The 10,288-nt window shown below is 37.6% G+C and overlaps 1 protein-coding gene across 1 annotated transcript in view; it reads left to right on the forward strand.

Moving 5' to 3' along the window:
- Positions 1-897: 897 nt before the first annotated feature.
- Positions 898-10,288, forward strand: part of LOC107701336 (BMP/retinoic acid-inducible neural-specific protein 3-like) — a 22,733-nt gene continuing 13,342 nt past the window's right edge. The window contains exons 1-4 of the mRNA XM_016503326.1: positions 898-1,228; positions 1,314-1,590; positions 7,117-7,307; positions 9,364-9,557. Coding sequence (XP_016358812.1) covers positions 1,358-1,590; positions 7,117-7,307; positions 9,364-9,557 — 618 coding nt within the window. The 5' untranslated portion in view covers positions 898-1,228; positions 1,314-1,357. The remainder of the gene's footprint in view (positions 1,229-1,313; positions 1,591-7,116; positions 7,308-9,363; positions 9,558-10,288) is intronic.

Raw genomic sequence — 10,288 nt, forward strand, 5'->3', positions numbered from 1 at the left:
AAATTAGACAAATTCGAAATACAATAATTGTAGTCTTAGACTTTTAAACCCCACTGCATCTGACAGGAACTCACTTGAAATATAAATAATACCAGACAGTATATGGTTACACTGTATCTAAAATGCATCACACGTTTGGAAGTCAAAACATTTAAATATACAGCAGAGTAGCACTAAAATAGAACCATGATACTCCAGCACTTACAGATATCCCATGCATGATTGATTTAGTCTCTTTGTGAATATGAAACAGTTCTTCTCTAATACTTCCTTTTTTCTCCACAAACCTAATATTCTGAGTTTTTTCCCCGCATCATAATCAATCAACTATTTATAATCACAGTGCACAGCAGAAAAGGGAACTTTCATATTCTGTTGAGAGTTACTCTACATTTGTGTGTGTGTTTGTTTATACTGTACATGTATATAAATGAAAATCATTTCATTTATTCATATTTAATTTTGTTTATGTGATTTCGGAGGATGTTTGAAGTGTGTTATCAAAAAAAAAAGGAATTAAGGAAAAGTAATTTTTAGTGTTTTTGGGCTATTAAAACAGCTGGTGTCTCAGACCCTCAACAGAACATGAATATCAATGTAACAATGTAACACCACCTTGCACAATAAAATGAAAGCAAATGACTTACCTTTTGAAATTCTGTAACTTAGCTGACATAGCTATATCATGTACTATATCGTAGTACATTTTCCAGGGCAGATTCTCCAAAAAGAAGTGAATGCGCAAAAGGAGGGACATACAGGGTGAGAGAAATAGAGAAAGGTGGGGGCACAAGAGTTATGCTTTATATGTATTGCTCAGTGTTAAAGTGTCAAGGCAGGAGACGCACTCGTGGGGAAACCGGTATTCATGCTCCATCATATTTTACAGCCGATCAAGACCGAGAGAACATCCGACCAGCTCCCTCCGAGAGAACAGAGGGATCTAAAGAAATCTGACTTTTAATTCCTGCGAAAAGCGTTTCCCATAGAACCTTTTTTCCTACCTTTGTCAGATGTGCGTCAACTTCTTCCATTGCGCGCCAGCGTGGATTTGGGAACGCGTGCGCACCTGCTTTCACCTGATATGAGAAACAAATTGATCGAGGTTCTTTAGTCCAATTCCGAAAAGGACCGCTTTCCTTTGCGGACAGTTGGTCGGAGGATTTCCGAGTGTTGTCTTTTAGCATTTCCTCTGTGTTTCGGATACCCGAAGTGTAACTCATGTCAGGTAGTGCCCCTCTTTCCGAAATCTGTGTGATGGTGATGTTAACTTAAGATCTCCGTTTGAAAACACCTTATATTTTGAGTTGCAGGACACAAAGGGGATTTGCGAGGAGGAAGCATGTGTGGCTGAAGGATGTGGGCTCGGAGTGTTGGTCCTAGACCGCCTGACCTGATGCTCTTATGGGAGGGGATGGTGATCTGTCTCCGCTGGGCTTGTATGCTCGTCTCTCTGGCTGTGTATGTGGGCTCCGCGGAACCGCTCGAATGGCTGCTGTCCGATAAAGGTCCTTTCCATCGCTCTCAGGAATTCATTGAGTTCACCGAGCGATACCAGCACGGCTTTACAACCAGATACAAAATATACAGGTACGACAGGTCTTAGAAACAGTAATGTGAACGAATGGATTCTGAGATTACGCGTGTAATTCGTTTGTTATGCGAACTGTCGCCGAAGTGTATGAGGTCAGGGGAAGATTCAAAGCCCCTTAGTTTTGCCTTTTAAACCGTTCTGGGGTGTCTTTTTAACCCGGGCTAGAGTGCTGGTGTACTGAAAATCAGCACGACTGATTCGCCTTAAGCTCGAGGCCACAGGTGACTCGAATCTTTTGATTCCGTTCACTAGAAAGAGTTGCTTACATTCGTATCACATTCTTATACAACAGTTCTATAAATAATGAATGTTGAGAACTTGAGTTGCATCATGTATTTCTGCCAATGAAAATAGTTTTGAAGCTGGAAAATGATTACAGATAGTGTTCGCTTATTATAGAGATTCTTACTTCACATTACCATCAAACTTTTAAGGGAAAACAGATCCTGGGTAATTATTATTTCTTATAGATTTGGCTTTTTATATAAAGAAAAACAGTAGTAGCTTTTTTTTTTTTTGCATTTGCATTTGCTAATAAAAATGCTAAGAGCACAAAATGTAACAGGCAGATAAATATGCAGTCACAATAATTTATTCAAAATATGAAGAAGGCATACAATATTTTTGTGTGAAGAACAGGGCAAATTTGAATTTGTTTCACTGAAAAATTTCCCATCCCATTCAAAAAGATACTTCAACATGTCGCAGTCACAAGGCGAGAGAGAGAATTTGTCTCACTGGTGTCCAACGTGGTACAACACTTCTTGACACTTTTGAATGTTTAAATTTGTTTGAGACTTGAGTGTTATGGCAGAGAGATCAATTTTCAGTTAAATGTATCACAATTATTGCTTAAATCTGGGTTTGCCTAGGTCTGCTGTTGTATGAATTTAGAACCAATTGCACAAATTGATTGGACTACTTTTAGATTACTTCATGGTGATTTTTATTATTTTTTTTGGACATTCTTGGAACCACAGCTCAGAAATAAAAATAAAAAAACACCTTTTGAAACAGAAAACTGAAAAACAAAAAGTAAATAATAATTAGCAAAATACAGAGCTTTAATTTATTTAATTGAACCCTTTAAAGTTTTGTCATAGGCAAAGCAATAGGGTCCTCTGGAATGAGTACCAGATTTACATTTTAGTAGTGCAGGATAAATGTGGTTAGAGAGATGTTTCCTTATGAGAGTGTGTTGGTGAAATGACACATCTGAACATGTGCATGTCGGTGCATGTGCCTTTCAGTGGAGTGTTTTTCTTTCTAAAAATACAAAATCTATTGGATCTATATTTTTCTGAATTCATGGTTAAGTAACTAGGATTTGCTTCCCCCCACACAAAACCACGCAGGATATCCTAGCCAAGAACTGCCGACTTAAACAAGAAGAGACTATCTGACTGACATGGAAAACAACCAACCATAGGTCATCTTTACAAGCTGTTCGAGCGGGTTTATCTGAAATGTGGGTTGTACTTTATTTTACAGTACATGCACTTACTTGTGCTTACAGTGTACTTATCTAAGAAAGTACTGGTATAAGGCTAAGGTTAGGTTTAGGGGTACATTCAGGGTTAGTACATAGTATGTACCCCTGGAACTGGACTGTATAATATGTGTGTAGACATTATAATCAGAAATGTTAATGCATGCAAAGTTCTAAAGGGGGATTTTCATAAAGATGTCAAAAAATAACCATTTTGCATTCCCCAAAGAACCTTTCAGAAGAACATTTTAAAAATCGAAATAACCCTTTTCAGCTATTTGAATGGAAATGAAATGGAAAGTTTCCATCGAGGATAATGGTTCTTCATGGAACCATCAACGCCAATAAATAACCGCAAACTAACTCAGAAAACAAATTGGAATATACAAGTCAAAGATGTCTAGTTTACTTGAGTGTAAGTTCCTCAAACAAAGCTCATATATCTTGCAAAGATTTCATCTCACAGCCTTACAAACTTTGGCAATTCCAGTGATTAGCTCATTTTAGCAAACCTATACCTTCCAAACATGACTTTCTGTGCACCACAACTCCTGAAAATCGTGTAAAGCCATGCAGCCAATCAGATTAGAGCTTGCCTGATCAAGAAAGTACTTGCCATTTTATATTCAATTTGCAACAAATGGATTTTGCACGATTTGAGGGTAATATATTATGCCTTTTTTCTCTCTCATGATACGAAAACACACCAGTGTGACACCGTTCCTAATGTTTACTGATGTGTTTGTTCTCATGGGCTCATATTAGCCATAACCAAACAAATCATGACAAAATTCTATATAACATCCCTGCTGAAAAGACGTCAAGTGTCATAAACTCAGCATAGCGCCTCAGAAATCACTAACAAATACCTTCTTCAAACAATAAGTAATAATGCATAAACACACCTCCACAGCCTTGCAGCAGAATTCTAGATGATTATTAGTGACATTTTCCTCTTGATCTCATCTTCATTTATGCCTCTGGTTTCTGTTTCTGATTACAAAATAGCTTGTGGCTTTTGATTACATGGTGCCCTCAGGTCTGCACTGCAGGCTCTCAGAGAGCTCTCCAGTAAAGGAGCGTTTTGCCCTCTCTGGTTTGTCGGTGGTGATCAGTGGCTTAGGTGCTCAATGCTAGTGCTCATCAGGCACCTCATCTGATACTTACACCATCCCTCGTTGGGCTGATTGGTGATAATGACATCCTCCATTCTCTTCATGATTGTTCTCTGGATAGGGCTCTTCATATGAGTGATTGGATTGGTTCCCATGAGTTTTAAACTCTGTCACTGGTATAGAGGGCTGTGGTTTAATTGCTAATCTCCAAAGAGAGATTTCTGCAACCAAGGTTGGAGAACCTCCTGTGTTTCCTCCGGTGTGGAGACTAATAACCTTGTAATGGAGATAGGGAATGTGGGAAATAGGATGAAAGAAAATAATAAATATTGATCTAATGGTGTGGTCTTGCGGAACCTGAGAAGAAGAGGCATGTTTTTTTTTTGCTTGCCGTGCAATTTGTACACTGCTTGGATACCAGTAACTGGATTTGTAGATAAATTATGAGATATTTTCCCATAAGGCGAACGGTACTGGCTACTAATCGAATTTGTTGTTATTTGACACACTGATATTAAATGATCTTTTACTGTATGTGATGCATGAAAAGACAGATATAAACTACCGTTCAGAAGTTTGGGGTTGGGAAGATTTTTGAACATTTATGAAAGATGACTCTTATGTTCACAAAGGATGCATTTATTTGATCAAAAAATACAATAAAAACAGTAATATTGTGAAACATTATTACAATTTAAAATAACTGTTTTCTATTTGAATATGTTTTAAAATTTAATTTATTCCTGTATTCAAAGCTACATTTTCAGCATCATTACTCCAGTCTTTAGCGTCACTTAATCCTTCAGAAATCATTCTAATATGCTGATTTGGTGCTGAAGAAACACTTATTATTATTATCAGTGTTGGATACAAAACTTGACCCCTTACATAATTATTATGGCTGTAAAGCGATTACAATTGGTAATCGAATTAATTACATGATGTGCCACTTAATATAATTAATTGCTAATTAATTGCACATTAATTTTGGCTGAGGAATTACCCCCAATAGATCAACGTCATTATGTTAAATGAGAAAAGCATTGACTAGACATTACAAAAAGTACCCTTAGAAAGAAATGTTTTGATTCAATATTGCATAGATAATGATAACAAATGGGTATAAAAATAATAATGATAATATTATGATACTGAAATATGAAATGATTTAAAAATTTAATTACATTTTAGGGGGCAGTAGTGGCCTTATGGTTAGAGAGTCGGACTTGTAACCCGAAGGTTGTGGGTTTGAGTCTCAGATCAGACAGGAATTGTCAGTGGGGGGGAGTGAATGTACAGCGTTCTCTTCCACCCTCAATACCACAACTGAGGTGAGACCCTTGAGCAAGGCACCAAACCCCCAACTGCTCCCTGGGCGTTGCAGCAATATGGCTGCACACTGCTCCGGGTGTGTGCAATTGAATGGGGTAAATGCAGAGCACAAATTCCAAGTATGGGTCACCATACTTGGCCACACGTCACTTCACTTCACTAATGGGGTAAGAAAAATATTATTAATTCAATGGCAAAACAAGATAATTTTTCTTATCATACGTCATATTGCTTCTCAAGTAAATTAATCTTGATTCAAGAATGTGTAGATACTTGTAATGGAAAATGAGTCAAAAAAAATAATGTTTATTTTTTTTGCAGTGTAACAGCACTCTTGCTTGTGTGATTTTGCTAAACTGTATTTTTATATTATATCCATATAACTGCATTCTCATAGGCTACAGAGTCATTGCTCTGCTTCATGTTCGTCATTAAGCAACTGCATGCAATGTTAGATGACATAAAGGTCTAGGCCAGGCCGGGGTGAGGAAAACGTGTAAAACATTTGAACACATTTTTCATAATTACTCACACCAAATGAACTCATTAAATGGACAGCCCTAATAATTATATTTAATTGCATGTAAACATTATTATATATTCCCCAAAGGCAAAAAGTACTCTTGAGTATCTAATTTATTCTGTGTTGCCTGGTATGAAATGATATATTTTATTTAATTTTTAATTTGTTTTATTTTACAGATAAAAGATCATGAATCTGGAATACTATGCTTTAAATGAGTGTGTTTCCACACACACATATTTCCAAAAAAATAAAAGTTTAACATTCTCTTTCAAATTTTGGTACAGCATTTAGTGACGCACGAGTGGGATGCTTTGTTTGAAGATCTACCGTCTGAGAGTTAGCTTCGGGGAATGCTATAAATTCTGTCAGACCAGATTAGAACCGAATATCAGATAACTAAACTTTGAAACGGAGCTCTCTCACTGCATTATAATAGATGCAAATGTATTTAAATGGAAAGAAACTAGATTCAGTTCCATCCACAATACCTATTTCATAGTTTAGCGGGTGTACAGTGTGAATTTTAGTTTACAGTACTTCCTTTAGTCGAGGAAGGGATTGCTGTTATTTTGTGTGAGGGCGTAATCAGATAATGGTTCTGCAAACAACTGACATTATAACACACTGTGCCACCTCAGCGTTTGGTTAGAGCGGTTAAACAGAGGTTTACAAGCTTTACCTTGTTCAGCATACTAATATGCACAATTCGAGATGCACAGGCACCACACAGAGTTTAAAGGAGGATCTTAAAGGATTACATCCTCAGTGCTTTGTGGAGATGTGCTCAGATTGTACACCAGGCTCCTTGTGGAGGCTCTTCAAGCCCCGAAACAATGAAATACCACCTACCATCCTGGCTGCTCTGTTGAGCCCAAAAGAGCTTTTTGGAATAGGAATAGCGCAAACAAACATGGAGAGAGGGACAGATGTGGTGAAGAGCCAGATTGAGGAGAGGACAACATGAATGTACTGTAATGACTAATGCGAGAGGATGTGCTGATTTCTTGAGCTCCAATACTAGCTCATACAAAATCTCACAGAAATGATTATGAACTCACAGGGAGTTCGGCCGATGGAAGGTCAACAGCCTTGCTGCGGAGAGACAAGATGGCAATGGGGCGGCCCTGCCCTTTGACCCCGACTTTATCCATAACATCAGGCTTCTGGGGAGAAGGCCGAGCCTGCAGAAAATTACTGACACCATCATTAAGAAATACGGGACTCATTTCCTGCTCTCTGCCACTCTGGGAGGTAAGCAAACTATATTATGTGTGAGCTAGTTATTATCCCTGCAAAATAGATTTTCATTCTTGCCTTGTTCCTGAGTTTGCAAGGACATCTTTATATAGTCTCAGAGGTTGACATGACATTTAGTGTTAGTGTTGGTTAGTGTTGACTAATGGATATGACACTCATAACTTCAGTTTCTGGATTAACTTAATGGGTTAGAGAACAAACTCAAAATTCGCCCTGTTTATTTATTAATGTACATTTCATCAGTGCATGTTATTCCAAAGAAAAAAAGGCTTGTCTTTGTAATCTTTCTTTAAAAATGCAGTTTTGTTAAATAAATTGTTTCGCCTTTGACCACTTTCCTTTTTGGCTGATGTTACCTAGACCAGTGGTTCTCAAACAGGGGACCAGGGCCCACTAGAGGGGCCTCAGCAAAATTCCAAGGGGACTGAAGGATAAAGTAAAATTATTGTTATTATGGTCACACTTTATTTTAAAGTCCTGTTCACACTATTAACTAACTATTAACTACAACTGTTGCCTCAATAAACTCTTAATTACTGCTTATTAATAGTTAATAAGGTAGTTGTTAAGTTTAGGTATGGAGGAGGGTTAAGAGATCTAAAATATGGTCATGCAGAATAAGATTAAGGCCATGTGGGCTATTAGTTAATGCAAACGAATAGCTGATTAGAAATGGTTTTAGACTATTGTTGTAGGTAATTCAGCCTTTCTAAAATAGTCAACACAATATGTAATTTGTATTTTACAGCAATAATAACCATAGGCTTAATTTACAATAATATTTCTTACTGCATCATTTTTATTTTGTTTTACACTCATTTACCAAATTATAAACACTTACTGTAGATATATAAAACAGATTTGTTTTCTCAAACTTCTGAAGAAGTTATTAGGGGTTTGAAATAAAGATAAGGGGAGGGGATTTTTTTTTTTTAATTAGTTTTAAAATTCTTATTATATGGACACAAGAAATGAGATTCCAAATGTAATCCAGAGAAATAATTCAATAAATAGCGGGAAATTGTTGATTGAATTGGGTGAGAGCAAAAGAGTGCGGTGTCTGAGTGTGAAAATTATGAATTTAATTTCTTTCAGCATGACCTCATCAGATGTTACTTTCATTACTTTATTTACACCTTAAATGTAGTCAAAATCCATTCCAGACCACCTAAAAATGCGTTTACAGTGATCCGATCAAAAACTGTCTTTCATCTGGCTTTTAAGGTGGTGAAGTGTGATCTGATCATGAGAGGATCACAGAAAATGCATGTTAATGCCAGGTGTACATGGAACCGGTTTGCTGTGGCTTATGTAGAGATGCTCTTCAGTAACATTAGCACCAACATCAAAAAGGCCCTCAAAAGTGCTAGTGGCGTATCAGGAGAAGGGTAGTCTTAGTACGATACACCCGCCTTTCAATGTCCAATCAGTTTCCCAGGAATAAAATATAGTCCCTTCTATTTTTACTCTCTGAATATTCGGTTTCACTCACAAAAATATGTCAATACGAAAGTAAAATGGATTGCGACTGCCTTGTCAGTTTTCAGCTCTGAGAACTCATCTTCATTTGTAGATATACTGCAGAGCAGTAGTCTCTCAGTTCTCTATAGTCTTTTATACCTTGCCTGCCGAGAGATTCTTTACAGTACACACCTCTTCAAAAGAAACATTCTCATTCGTCAATATCTCGCTCCATAAATAAACTGCTTTTATACCATGACTGAGGTTGAAAGTAGAGATCATTTGAAGGTCTGGCTAATGCTCCACAGGACACTTTTTGACTCTACCATTTTTTTCTTAGACGTTTATTCTCTCCAAACAAACCCACCAGCTGAGTCAATTGATTTTCATTGGATCCCTCTCACTCGGAGATGAAGGATACTCTCATCTGTACCATGCGTGTAATGAGAGCTGACGCGTCAGATGGGGATGAGCTGCATGGCTCTGTGCGCCCCCGACGGGCCGAGACGGGGCGAGCTCATGCTGTAGATGATTAGGGTTGATTAGCTTCTCCAGCTGAGATGATAATTTTTGTCTGGCTTTTGATCAGGCGAGGAGTCCTTGACCATTTTCGTGGACAAAAGCAAGCTTAGCAGAGGTCAGCAGAATGGAGGCACATCCAATGCTACAGCCGGTTCGCTGACCCTCGAAGCCCTCCACCAACTGGCAGCATCCTATTTCATCGACAGAGACAGCACACTCCGGAAGCTCCATCACCTCCAGATCGCCGCCACCGCCATTAAGGTATGACCCACATTGTACCCGACCAGGTTTGAATTGTGATGGCAGGGGTAAATAAATGCAAAAATCAATGTAGTAAATAGGGCTGGGCGATACATTGTATAATAGGGATATTTTCACAATATCTTCGCTGATGATATAAAATTAGGGAATATCATATTTATCACAATATATTGCAATATTTTGCTTATAAATACAATAGTAAATTCCAGCCCCTTTTTTGACTATCATAGCTGATAGGCGGCTTCTTTCGAAATTTCTCTCTGCACGCTTTCTGTTATAATCTATTCGCAATTTGAATAAAAGTTTTATTTTTCATGCTTTCTGGACTGACAACCACATTTAATTAAATGCAGGATTGAATTTGAAAATGTGATGATTCACAGCGATAACCATGGCAATAAATGGGAGCAACAACTTAACTGTATAACAGTATGTCAAAATACGTCTGTGCATAAAGTCTTGGAGTCTAAAAACAAATGAATGTAGACCTGACACTTGTTTACAGTGGATGAGAGAGCTCTGCAACTGAAGAAAACACATGCAAATGGAAAAAACACCAGCAAATTAAGAAAACATATAAAAATGTATATAAATCTTCAGTTTGAAAACACAAATACTCACAATGCAACCAAATACAGAAAAATTAGCCATCCTCATTCACTTTTAGTCAGCTTTGACGAAACTCCTCTCAGCAAGCACGTCTTTTCAAAGCGAAAGTAGCCTTGTCACCT

Source organism: Sinocyclocheilus anshuiensis, unplaced genomic scaffold, assembly GCF_001515605.1.
Source record: "Sinocyclocheilus anshuiensis isolate Anshui unplaced genomic scaffold, SAMN03320099.WGS_v1.1 scaffold1726, whole genome shotgun sequence".
Classification (NCBI taxonomy): Eukaryota; Metazoa; Chordata; class Actinopteri; order Cypriniformes; family Cyprinidae; genus Sinocyclocheilus; species Sinocyclocheilus anshuiensis.